Here is a 13,469-nt window from a genome sequence, read left to right as displayed (position 1 = left end):
TATTGTAGATTCACTCTTCCCAGTCTGGTGCAGGTCTACAATACTTTTCCTGGTGTCCTTCGAAAGCTCTTTGGTCTTGGCCATGGCGGAGTTTGGAGTCTGACTGTTTGAGGCTGTGGACAGGTGTCTTTTATACAGATGATGATTTCAAACAGGTGCCATTCATACAGGTAACGAGTGGGGGACAGAAAAGCTTCTTACAGAAGACGTTACAGGTCTGTGAGAGCCAGAGATTTTCCTTGTTTGAGGTGACCAAATACTTATTTTCCACCCTGATTTACGAATAAATTCTTTACAAATCCTACCATGTGGATTCATGGATTTTTTTTTCACATTCTGTCTCTCACAGTTGAAGTGTACCTCTGGTGCAAATTACTGACCTCTGTCATCATTTTAAGTGGGGGAACTTGCACAATCGGTGGCTGACTAAATACTTTTTTGCCCCACTGTATCATCTGTGCAGTCTGCAATTCTGTTGAAGAAAGATGTTGAATCTATTTAATTATTCTTGAAAATTAACTGATTTCTGTGTATTTGTTTTTCACACTGCATCAAATTATAGTTGATTACGTCAATTAAGCATCATGAGGTGGAGGGTGGGTGGTTCCCTATTTTTTTTAATTTATTTATTTTTTTGCTGGGAGTTTTAGAACCCTATTAGTTAGGTTGCTTAATATTTCTGCTAAGTACTCTTTAAAATACCAGAATAGGGAGGATGGTGTAGGTTTAAGTTTATTAGATTGATCAGTATTGCTGAACTATGAAATATTTTGGGTGCAGTGTATTTTTTGCATACATGTATAACAGAATTTAGTGTTTGTTTTAGTGTTTGTTTGTTTTTTAACTTGAGTATGAACTTATACAAAAAGCAGCAAGATATAAAAAAAACTGTTTTATTGATTAAAAAATACACTATATCGGATTCATATCGGTATCGGCAGATATCCAAATTTATGATATCGGTATCGGACATAAAAAAGTGGTATCGTGCCATCTCTAGTACTGACTCTGTGAAAATTGCGACACAAACAGGAAATGAAGACCATTTGCCTTCAGCTTAATTTCACCTAGCGAAAGGCAGCAACCTCCAGCAATAACTCCTCAGACAATTGGAAATACTCATTTTTCCCTCACAACTGGTGGTTTTATGAAGTCCAATATGACAGAAAGTTCATGTCGCATTATGCAAGAAAGCTCTTAAATTATCTCCCAGCTCCAACAGTGATGTGACACTGGGTTGAGCTATACCAGCATATTCTGAGAATTCAATCAGTTTTAGCTACTAGATCAAAGGAAAACACTTTTAGTTCAAATTACTTGATATTTGGAGTTCACGTCTTCAGGCAGAGGTAAAAAAAAAACTTCCATTCACCTTTAAACAACCTGCTAACCCAGGTGAACAAGCTAGATGGGGTCAGTGGAAATATTTAGTGAGGAATCAGTTTGTCTGAAACCTATGTCACATAGGCAATATGACCTCTGAACCTACGCACAATCAGCTTTGAGGGGTCTGACAGTGACCATAGGTCTGGCAATAGATTGAACAACTATTAAAGAAAATTCAATGCAACTTAAAGTAAACAAATCCAAAATTTATACCTCAGTTACTCATCACTGCTAGGACAGCCTTTCAATATAAGATAAAAGGTCATGGGAGACGTGCAACCTGTAACAGGCTAGTAGTCTGAGGTGGAACCAAACAAACAAGTTTCTTACCGCTGTAGAAAGTCTGGAGGCCAGCGTCATCTCCAAGTTGCCTTTAAGCCCCAGCAGTGCAGGAACTAGGATGAACACCTCAGACACATCAGTGAACACCGTCCAGTGCTGCAATGACATAGCAAAACATTATTATCAGCACCACAACATTAACAGAGCGCACACTCTGCCATACTGAAACTGGTTCACAGCCACACAGGATGCTGTCACCCGCACAGATAGAGGTTAGCTGCAGTTCGGAGCAAACTGTCTCTGGGTCTGTGCAACCTTTAATATTGATTTAGAGGTGAAACAACTCCTGCATTAAAGAGCAGAAAATCTGCCTCTATAGACCTTTCACACTATGTATCATGCCAGCTCCCTCTTAACAAGAACAAGGGCAGTAAAACCTAAAGCTGAAATGATTGATCACTCTCCTACTTTAGCTTGCATTCTGTTTTCCTTCTCTATCACCTCTACCCACCATCTCCTGTAGTGTAAACACAGGGACTGTCTCATGTCTCTGTGTAATCACAATACTATACACATTTATATTTATATCAAAATCTGTACTGTACAAGATATTCCAGAATAAAAGCAGACTGCAATCTCGGTATTCTTTCACCCCAACCGGTCGCAGCAGATGGCCCCGCCCCTCCTTGAGCCTGGTTCTGCCGGAGGTTTCTTCCTGTTAAAAGGGAGTTTTTCCTTCCCACTGTCACCAAAGTGCTTACTCATAGGGGGTCATATAATTGTTGGGTTTTTCTCTGCATCTATTATTGTACGATCTACTGTGGAATATAAAGCGCCTTGAGGCGACTGTTGTTGTGATTTGGCGCTATATAAATAAAACTGAATTGAACTGAATATTTTTTGATGGGCGGAACCAGATCTTGTTCTCCACACGGCCGTTTTACCCATCCAGTGCCACACAAATGGAAACACGGCGCAGCTAAACAGCATCAGTAAGATAGATGGGACTGAATATTTAGAAGCCAAGTGAACTAGATGATTAGCAACTCTTAAAGGCAAAGCATTATGTTAATTTCCAGTTCAATCAATGTCTGAAACAAGTCGTTTTAGCTCCCTCACACCTAAGCCAACTCTCTTCTCATTGGTTAAAGATACCCAATCTCATTGATATCATCAAGCAAATGCTAAACCTGAACACTGTTATGGCTTATAGGATTACTTGTACATATGGTACTCTGATTATCTGAAACTTTGCCCATGTTTAATATGAGCATCCACCACTGTAATCTATTATATAGTATGCATACGATAGAAAATAAGGAAAAGCAAAATATTTCTCAGTGCTCTGCCCTCCTCATGGGGACCCTCTGTGACACATAACACAGCATGAGTGTACAAAACATCCGACTGAATTAATAGAGTAAAGCCAAAGCCCAGTGCATCATGTACCATAGAAAAAATAGTTTGATATTACTTGTGCCTACTTTAGTGCTTCAGCATCTGATCATTCATTGCCAGGGATGCGCTTGCTTGCTCAGCTCTTACCGCAGCATAAAAAAAGCTACATTTTGCTGTACACACTACTCCGAGAAAGTCAGCCAGCAGCTCATCTATCTAAATCAGCTTTGAAGGTAGTGGCCTAGCTGGACAGAGCCACAAATAAGGGAACGAGTAAGGGAACAAGACAGCTCAGCTGTGTATCCAGTAGATGGTCTGAAATTACATTTACAGCTAGTATTATTAGGCCTGACCTTCGATAACCTGGTCCCTGGCTGCTGGCCAGTCCTCGAGAGGTGGGTTCCCTGTAACTCCCTCTGTGAACTTCTCCCTCCATTAGACTTCATGCAGCGATAGCAGATTTGCGGTCTACTGTGGCCAGAAACAAAGCTATTGCTGAAGCTAAGGCCATCGATTTATCTCCAGTCAAAGTGCTTATCATAGGTGCCGGTCCCACTGGCCCCCAGCACTTACAGTCCAGTCTAACCCGAGCGGAATCAATATTCACTGAGGCTGGCACCGAGCAGAAAAGAAAGAGGGGAAAACAGATGCTGAAGCTACAAGACAACACTGCTGGCCTGCATTTCTCACACAGAGGTCTAATGTGTGTACTCGCTAGGTTGCTCCCACCAGATGTACAGCACTGATAAGGAGTGTCGGCTACACTCGTGTTGTCTTTAGAGGTGGTGGTTGAACTCCTTCTGCCTATCCCTTTAGCTGTCGTTAAGCCAAGCAGAGCTCGTTTCCAACAACCAGCCTCTCAGCTTGGCTCACTGCCGTCTGCCAACCCGACAGCCTTGTGAGCACTTCTCTCTTCTTTCATAGCTGTATGTTTTCAAGCTTTCCTTCTGTCTCACTGGCCTATCTTCCTCTTTGCCTCCCCTGTGGTGATATATGTTGTTGTCTCCATGGAACGCTGGCTCGGAGCCAAACAAACCCTCCCTCCTCGCTTCTAAGAACTCGACTGGAGAACTGCAGTACCTCTGTGTACAGACCTATAGGAGCTCTGGTATGCAAGCCCCGCAAGGGTCAGGATGCCCAGTTGAGAAACGTGACCTTTTATTTTATTTGTGATAATTGCACTTGCTGTGTTGAGCGGGACGCCGAACCCCGATGGCATGCAATGTCAATGCAACTCCAGCAGCGTCACAGACACTACAGCAGGTGGTGTCTGTTTCATTTTTCTGTTGCTGCAGCATGGATGGTACAGTCAGGGTCTAGTTTATCTGTATAAACTAATATCTGCATTTAGATAAGAAGAATATGTAGGGCAAGCTACCAGAGGAATCTGTAGTCTATATGTAGTTTTACCGAGCAGGTTTTGGCTGCATGAATGGAAAGAGTCCAAGTGGGGAGCTAAAGAAAGTCAAAACTCCATCTCAAAACCATCAGCTATCATCACATGGTAATTTACCTCTTTTTAGATTTCTATGAATTTATAAGGAAAATCAAACACAGTCCCCACAGTTCAAGTCGGCAACCTAGATAATGCGTTCGCAGGCCTGAGCCTGGTTCTGCTGGAGGTTTCTTCCTGTTATGAAGGGAGTTTGCTGCTCATACAGGCTTGTATGATTGCTGGGGTTTTCTATCTACTATTGTGGAGGCTTTGCCTTACGATACAAAGTGACTTGAGGCTGGTAATGTTGGGATATGGTGCCATATCAATAAAACTGAACTGAACTGAATTGTTTGGGACCAGATAAGAAGGGCTGGGGTGGAAAGCCTGAACTCTGTGATGAGGGGGGGAGCAAATAAGCAGCCTAGGATCAAAGGTTCCTCAGGATCTTTCACACTGTGAAAGATTAATCAGAGCATGGGGCAACACAAAGGCACTCTAACCCACTAATCCTGTCCATCCCTATCACTCACATCCTAACCAAGCAGCTATCTGAGATATGGTCACGTTTTAAGAGCTGCGAGGTGATAACATTGTTAATGACCGTCACGTCATCAACGTTACAAACAGAAGTCACCAAAATAAAACAGCTACTCATAACAAGCAGTCAGTCACTGCAATAGGGAGGGCAGAAGTTTAGAAACATAAGCTTACATGGGGTTATTAAATTGTGATTTTTAAGATTTTGGTGATTTTGTTCAGACAAATTCTGGAAAACATAGAAAAATAGCATACTGTGGTGTGAATTTAAGTAGTGTCTGATTAAGCTATGGAAACCAAAGTCTGGGTATGAAGCTAGAAGCTGAAGAGACAATGCAGTTTGAGGGAATTAAGCCCACGTTCTGGTTTGAAAGTGACTCCTGAGTGAAAACCAAGCACGTGGATGTGGTTGGACCAAAATGGTATCTGGTGGGTAGTGAAGGCTTGGCCAGAGTTAAACCTTTGTGTGGACTATGATTTCCTGTTTACTGGTTGCTGTATTTTTAGACCGTGTGTCTTTGAGGCTGAAGCTGTGTTCTATTCTTTTTCCTCTTTTTTGGTGTTTCAGTCTACAGACACCGCACACCAGGCCAGACGGCTAACTCTGAGGCAGACAAACACACGCGGATGATTATCATAACATACAACACTGGACACGCATATTTGCTTTTGTCTTTTTTCAGCTTTTTGTTTGTAGATTGATTGCACAAATGATGAAATCTTATGTGACTGTGAGTAAGTGTGCGTGTGTTTCAAAACAACAAAAATCACCCATTTGGCCTTGGACTCCGACATCCCCAAGAAAACTAGCACTGCGTGACCTTTCCAAACCACACGTAACCTTCAGTCCAACTGAGCAGGTCAGTCCTGGGTTCCCGGCCCTGCCAATGAGAGACTGACAGTTTTAGGTCATTTGCCTGCCAAGTCACTAAGCACAACTATGCAGACGTCTCACTCCTCTATACCAGTTGGACAATCCTTTTTGGGCCAACCTTGTGGGGGAAAAAGGCCAGAAAACTCTGTGCGTGTGTGGTAGATGGTCAAAGTGACCAGGATTTAAGAGGTCAAAGAGCCAATATAGAAAGTGACACAGAAAGTCGAGTACACAAGTGTCCAAACCACAGCTTTTAAACTCAGGCCAGGCAGACACATTAACTAAAGGTTCAGGCATCCCAGAAGAAAAGCTTGCTACTGGCTATAGTGCTTTCTTTGTCTCATAACCAACATATCATCTTTGGAACTGGAGATTACTGAGTCCTGACCTTTTTATTCTAACCTCCAGGAGAAATAAGGGGTAAACAAATGAACCAAAAGAACAAACAAATAATTCTGTCTAATTTGAGAACAATCCAAGAAACACAAGAACAGCAAGACCCAAATGACTTTGAATTTTATCCATAGAGAGAAACTTCTGAACTCAGGAGAGCTAGTTAAGTTCTCCTGGATCACTTTATCTCATCTGATAATCAAATAAAGATCTGTGCTTTACTTGTCTGCATAAATTAGCTCCTTATTTAGCGAGACAAATAAAGATCAGTGCAGCAAGAAAACAGACCTGCCTCGTGTTTTAGCATCAAGTTAAAACTTGTTCTATTCACGTTTTGGCAATCAGGAGACAAAAAAAAAAAAAAAAAAGAAGAGTTTTCCAACACGAGAAACTACATCTACCTTTTCATCAGCTTCGTATACATTAGGTATTGGGGCTCGACCTAACCCTAAGCACGTGACCTCAGAAAGTTATGCTCACTTATAGCCGAGGATCAACTGCAGTCCCAATGGGAGAGAGAGAGAGAGAGAGAGAGAGAGAGAGAGAGAGAGAGAGAGAGAGAGAGAGAGAGAGAGAGAGAGAGAGAGAGAGAGAGAGAGAGAGAGAAAGATAGAGTTAGACAATTACCTTCCTGCAAGGACAGGGGGGATTAGCTGAGTTAGCGTTTCATGGTGTCACGGGGGGAATTAGGCAGCCAGACGACCTGCTGGATGCTCAGCCGACCTCAATGGAACTGCAGTAAGAAGCCTCGCATCTTACTGCAGCCATTTCTTTCAGCTATTTACTCTCAGGTACAAGAGTGCTAGACCAGCAGGGAGGGATACGGCCCTCTACCTTCTGTGTGAGCTTGTTTCCAGTCACACCTCTGAAAGAATGGTGCACTGAGTGTTTTGGAAATTAAAGAGAACGCAGCAGCATGGTGCCTAAGTTGAGGCAGCATGAAAACTTTTTTGACCTCAAACCTCTGCATTCCTGGTTTAGCGAGGATACCTAACCACATGGCAATAGAGGCCTTGGCGCTGAATTGTATTTTGTTTTTACTCCGACTCTAGCTCAGCTGTAGTACGCTGCCATTTCAGGTGCTCAAAGAAAGTAAACTTATTCCCCCGCCTCCCCCCTCCTGTCTGTTCTGAGTTTCTGGGGTCCACCATGTTGGCATCAGCGTATGTGCACACAGTTTGCCCAGACCTGGCGGACTGACATGGCCGGCTTTATCTGCATTCCAAGCGGACTTCAAATAAATATATGACATTTCTACAGAGCACACTTGGATCCTCTCAGAGCAAAGGCAGTGACTCATCAGGAAATCAAGTCCTATTCTCCTTTAAAGGCCAAGTGGATCATATAGCTCCCTGGCTATGCACTGCTATGCAAATACAGTCTATTGTTTCTTGTACTTTATGTGAGATTTTGAAAAGAGGTGTGTGTGTGTGATGACTCGTTAGAAGACACACCAGTGTGTACCAGTATGCGCCAGCCACAGGGACAGTCAGCCCAGCCGCTGAGGAGAAAATGTTATGTAAATACCCCCATGGTGTCTGATAACTGCCCCATACACACATCCCCAAAGACAGGCAACCAGATAGGCCACCAGCACGATGACTGACACACGCCAAGGCAAACCGGCCTCGGTGCACTAGATCATTCAAATGTTTCACGGGCGAGCCTATCCCGTAAGTGTGACTACACATGGCCTGCTTGGTGCAGTGGATCTGCTTAGAAAAAACAGCTGTGAAATGAAATGTAAATGCCTGCGAGGAAAAGTTGGGGTTGTGCATTGACACCAGACTTTTTGCAAGTTCCAACAGCCGAACCCCTGTCAATGCAAAAAACAAAACAAAAACTTTTTAAAGAGTAGACAACACAAGATTAACCAGCCTGGGTTCTTTATTCTGAGTTGCCAATTACATTGTGTAAGAAATCTCACTCACCTGGACGATGTCTAGCACCATCCCTGCTGCCACCGTCCCGAACCCGGCCAGCAAGAAGGGGAAGACCACCTGCAGTCCGATGGAAAAGGAGGTCTCCTTGAGGGGTGCTGTTGGTTCGGGGCTCTGATCGGTGCTGGTGTCATCACTCTCGTTGCTCTGGCTTGCATTCTCCAGGAGAGCATCCTCCTCTCGCTGACCTTTGGCATTGGCCCGACAGTCCATGGCCACCACAATCTCCGACCTCTCGTCGTTCTCCCCAGTCTCATTCACTCGCTCGGGGAAAGATGTGACCTCGGTGAGCTCAAACTCATCCCCGGTCACCGGGCTCACTTCTTCGGGGCCCTTTGTCAGGATCACCGGGTGGACGGTGCAGTTGGAGTTGAGGAAGGCCGAAGTGAGGGGGCCTCCCTCCTTCTTCATCTCAATGGCCCCAGAGGACATGTCGATGTCGGGGAGCTTTTCTTGTTCTTTCGACCAAAGTACCATGCGGAAGCCTTTGAAGACAGTGGGCTTGATAAGAAAAGGTCAGCGTGCCTCAGCCTAACGGTTTTGTGGGAAAGTCAGAACTGACCACCGGATCTGGTTTTGAACCTGATCAGTCCAACTGATTTATCCCATTAAAGAGGCCGACAAGGTGTGGAGGTCGGTCATAAAGACTGGGAGAAAAACACTCTGCCAGAAAAAACCTGCAGCGAGGCACATGCAGCTGTGTGTCTGCAAAGCCTGTGTTCCTGTCGGTGCTTCGGGAGCAGAACCAGTATGTTCTCCATTCACTGCAAGGTGCTCAGGTTAGGCCGGCAAAAAACAGAAGACATACTGGTTCAACATAGAAAAGGATAGAAAACAACAGGGAGGGGACTCACCACAGAAATCCCCTGCAGTCAGCTGCAAACAGTCCTTTGCAGTTCAGTACAAGCTGGAAAAATATGTAAATCAGAGACCTGCAGTGGCACCGGTCATGCTGTCAGTCTGCTGTCCATGTGAGACTGGTCGCTGCACAGGGCTCCAAACGTCTCACTTTACACCATGTGGCCACTGGACAGTTTTCAAATGTGATATTTAAAGGTCTCAGTATGAGGATTGAATTACCAACAGTGGAAAAGTATCTCTCCAACCAGAGTGGACCGTCACCTGGGGAAAGAATGAATATCATTAATTATTCAGTCTTAAATAAAATCATTTTCCAGCAGTACTCCACGTCTATTTCCAAAAATCTCTAAGTAGCAGGACAGCTTTTACTGCTCTGATCAAAAAATTCATAAATCAAAAATTCCAAAAAGTTACAAACCAACATTCAGATCTAACTGGTGAGAGGACAGAGACACTGTGCGGTGGTGTTTAGGCTTGGATGTTGCAGCTCGTCATATTCAGGTGTTAAAATAAATAAAGAGGACAGAAAATCACTGTTAGGCACTAACTTCACCGTGGGTACCACAAATGCCCCGTCAGCCCTACTAATAGATTAGTATAGCCCCAAACAATTGTTTGCTCTCCCCTCCATTACAGCAGTGCTGAGCAGATCCCAACAGTGAGTTTAAAAACAGTTTCATCCAGCGCCAAATTTCCTCCCGGTGGCTAAAAATATTCCACCATTAACAGAGGCGCTGCGCACATCCTCTGCAAGCACAGCTTCCAACCACAGCAGCGCAACAACGACCACTGTCACGATTTTCAAAGTAAAAAGCACCCCTCACTTTACCCGTGAGCTCAGAGTGCCGTCAGCTTAAACCCCCCAACTCTTAAACTCACTGCAGCAGACAGGAGTGTAGCAAACAGTAACACAACAGAGGTCCCCTTCACACATCAGAAACAACCTCACTGCAGTCAAGTACCGAGCGTGGACACACATGGTAAGTCATTCACACCGACATGAACTACTTGTATCAACAGAAGTAAGCAGCAGGTAAAGCAAAGCATTCAGTGCTGCTTTAATTAAAACAGTAATGTCAGCTACTGACATAAACTGCTGTATTATTCAACTCAGTGTGGTGATGAAGCCTGTTGAAAAAATACCATCACCAGTCTATGACGCGATCCTTGGTGAGATCAGGTCACGGTCCACCCGTTTTTACTTCACATAATAAAGCAGCTTTTACTCTGAAGGCTTTTCTTTTACCTTCCAGTGTTGCTGCTGCTGACTTGAAGCAGCTTTCCTCTGACTGCAAGTTGCGACATCCGCACGGACTTTCCCGGCTCAAACAATCCTCTGCTTAGTAGTCAGGACCAACACCACCCGAACCCAACATGGCAAAGGCGTAAATTAGTGCTCCCCTGGTCAGGGCTGAATAGACGAGCCCTGCTATTCTGTTCTGCTTCTCATTTAAACGAGGGCAGAGGGCTCTCTGTTCCATCGCCGGGCTGGAGCCCATGTCACTGCCACTGTAACCACGAGTGTTAAACTTGTGAAAAATTGTGTCCCCCCCACCCCCCTAAAAAAGAGAAAAAAGTAATCATTCTTCACCATCACCATAGCTGAGGTACAAGTTGCGGCTTTGCAGTTTGAGTCTCGAATGACACATCCCGGTAGAAATGTGCACATTAAAATAAGTAATGTAAAAATAAATACATACATAAAAAAGCTCCCGGGTGCTTACCTCTGAGTGCCAGTGGTCCTCGGTGTGAGGGGCGGACAGACCGGAGTGATGATCTGTATGAGTACAGGGACTCCGTGTGCCCGGCTGAATTTATCCTCCACCTCTTGTTAACGCGCTCAGGCTTGTGAGGCGTGGAAGCCGGTACGCAAGCCTTATGTGCGGTACCGGCTCTGCACAGCTGATTTAATGGTTAATGTTAGTTAATGGTTAAGCCCTGCCCTCTGTGCGGCTCCAGTCTGCCTGTTACATTGTACACATGCAGTGCCCCCACGCCGCCCGGCTGCCTGGATGCGCATCTATAATACACCCGCACGGTGCAGGGGGCCAGGAAGCCACTAGGCGGGCCCTCCCTCCACAATCTGGATAGTCGATATAGACCCCCGCCCCACCTTTACCTCCCTCCCCTCCATTACCGACCTTCCACCCCTCTGGTTTCCATTGCGCACAAGCCCCCCACAACCTCTACCCAGTGTGTGCCCATGCCGTGCCAGTCTCTTCCACAAGCCACTAATTTACTACCACCGCGCGGAGACTGCAGTTTTAGTTTAACAGTAGAGCTTGATTTCTCAATGAATGGGCTGGCAGGGGTATGAGTACGGTCTGTATGAGTCTGACCAATCTGGGGCAAATTTAGTCACTGATCCACCACCATGGAAAGGACAGCTTGCATAAGTGAAAGTTTTGAAATGTCACCAATGTGACCTAAAGCAGGAACGGTTAGAACTGATATGGTTGTAAAATGTGTAAAGGTGACACAAAACCCCACATTATTTAAAAATATACAGAGTACTGCATCATTATTATGATACTACTACAATATTTATTTTAAAACCTGTAATGAGTAAAACAAAACAAAAAAAAGGTAGACAACTCATTTTATTTGTGGGCCAATTTCATTTCAAGTGGGCTTCGGTTCAGTTATATTAATGTATCACTTCACAACAACAGTGTAACATTAAAGAGAGAACCCCAACAATTTCACTGTTATCAGCAAGCACTTGGTGATGGTGGGGAGGACGAATGTACATTCTGAAAAGATTCGCATGTAATGAACTATCTACACACATGACTGATAGCCTAATAAAAAGGAAAAAAAGATCTTAGGTCTCAAGAAAAACAAGTGTCCTTTCAAGATTTGTGACTTTGGTCCACAGCCCTGAAACAGAGATGTGTTGAACAAAGTTTCTAAACTCACCTGTGGAGTTCCGCAAGGCTCCATCTTTGGGCCTCTTTTATGTAACACTAATCCCCATTAGAAGAAGCCAAACTGCTCTAATAGGTTTGTGACCTGAAATGTAAATTTATATCAGATAACCTTTTTGGTCTCTTGTCAGTACACAGACCTGCCAGCTCAACAAAGTTAAAACATTAAGAAATAATGTTTAATGGTTCTGTTTTCCTCCTGTCATTCAGAAGGTAGTGTACAGCAGGCTTGTTGTTGAAGGCAGCAGCTGCTGTTTATAAGTGTTGCAACACAGAAAGGAAACATAAAGCTGTAGCTCCTCAACACCAAAACAATAAACTGAAACTGCTATTGTACTAACAGGATTACACTAGTTTGCCAGTTTAAACTACACTCACTTTGGAGGCATTTTTTCTACTTTCTACTGGATTGCACTGTTTTGCTACTGTTATTAGTTTTTGTTAGTTTTTGAAATGCTATGTACTACAGAAATACCAATACACTTTAAGAAAAAAACAAAAAACAAAACAAGTGCTTGTACAGTATGTGTGGATGTGTGTTTATGTTATCTGCCTCCTCCTGATGTTCCTGTAGAACAACATCTCTAATAATGTCCCCGGAGAAGCAGCAGCTTTGTTGTGCTGTTTGCCTGTTGCTTTACAGCAGGAGTTCAGCTCAGCAGCACCAGGATCACCCAGCAGGCAAAAGCTGCAATCCATCCACACCCTGCCCCTCTGAGCTGAGCCTGTTTGCACACAGCAGAAACATCCATTGGATGTGTACTTACGCAGGCTTGCAGGTGAACAGGAAGCTGCACTTTCACTCTGCGGTCAGATTACTCATGCTGTAGCAATTTGGCAATTACAATTTTATTCATTCATGCATCCATCCATCCATTCGCTTCCGCTTATCCTTTTCAGGGTCGCGGGGGGCGCTGGAGCCTATCCCAGCTGTCATAGGGCGAGAGGCAGGGTACACCCTGGACAGGTCGCCAGTCTGTCGCAGGGCTCATTCATGCATACTGATTGCATATTGTTTTCCATGAGCATCAGGATGTGTGATTAGTTTTGGACTTAGTGCACAAATACATGAGCGACATTAGTCTTACAGCTCTTGCAGGAATTCTTTCTTAAACTTAAAGATGTTATTAAGATTTTATTAAGTCATTTGTTGTTGCTTTGTTTTACTTTTGTCTGTAAAAGGCCAGATGTTGTCACCTTTCATGGCTCAAAGCTGAATTTAACCTTGTTTACATGAATGACTATTTGCTTTTGTTCTGGATATGAAAGATAAAAAACTGACTGAAATTACTGAGCATTATCTTAAGATGTCTAAAGGCGGGGTGGGGGTTTCCAGGAAGCAAATCAGTGCAACCAGGAACAGCTCTGTGATCTAGATATGAGGGGTTTTCAGATAACTTAGCAGAGTGGCTTCCTGGAACAGATCACTTTTT

General features: G+C 44.0%; 1 protein-coding gene across 3 annotated transcripts in view; it reads right to left on the bottom strand.

Annotated features, from left to right (window-relative positions):
• The window catches only part of slc41a1 (solute carrier family 41 member 1), a 30,820-nt gene extending 19,662 nt beyond the window's left edge, over nucleotides 1-11,158 (bottom strand). Inside the window, exons 1-3 of one of the 3 annotated variants that reach the window (XM_040003151.1) lie at nucleotides 10,834-11,158; nucleotides 8,240-9,370; nucleotides 1,717-1,824 (exon numbers count right to left, since the gene is read on the bottom strand). In XM_040003151.1, the coding sequence (XP_039859085.1) occupies nucleotides 1,717-1,824; nucleotides 8,240-8,725 (594 nt within the window). In that variant the 5' untranslated portion in view covers nucleotides 8,726-9,370; nucleotides 10,834-11,158. Of the gene's footprint in view, nucleotides 1-1,716; nucleotides 1,825-8,239; nucleotides 9,371-9,527; nucleotides 10,246-10,355; nucleotides 10,760-10,833 lie in introns of those variants that run through there. The other 2 variants (XM_040003153.1, XM_040003152.1) reach the window with 2 other exon arrangements.
• Between the last annotated feature and the right edge of the window lie 2,311 nt (nucleotides 11,159-13,469).

This window comes from Simochromis diagramma, unplaced genomic scaffold, assembly GCF_900408965.1.
Source record: "Simochromis diagramma unplaced genomic scaffold, fSimDia1.1 OVJJ01000646.1, whole genome shotgun sequence".
NCBI classification, from domain to species: domain Eukaryota; kingdom Metazoa; phylum Chordata; class Actinopteri; order Cichliformes; family Cichlidae; genus Simochromis; species Simochromis diagramma.
The sequence above is the reverse complement of the archived record's forward strand: the minus strand, read 5'-3'. Positions and strand labels throughout refer to the sequence as shown.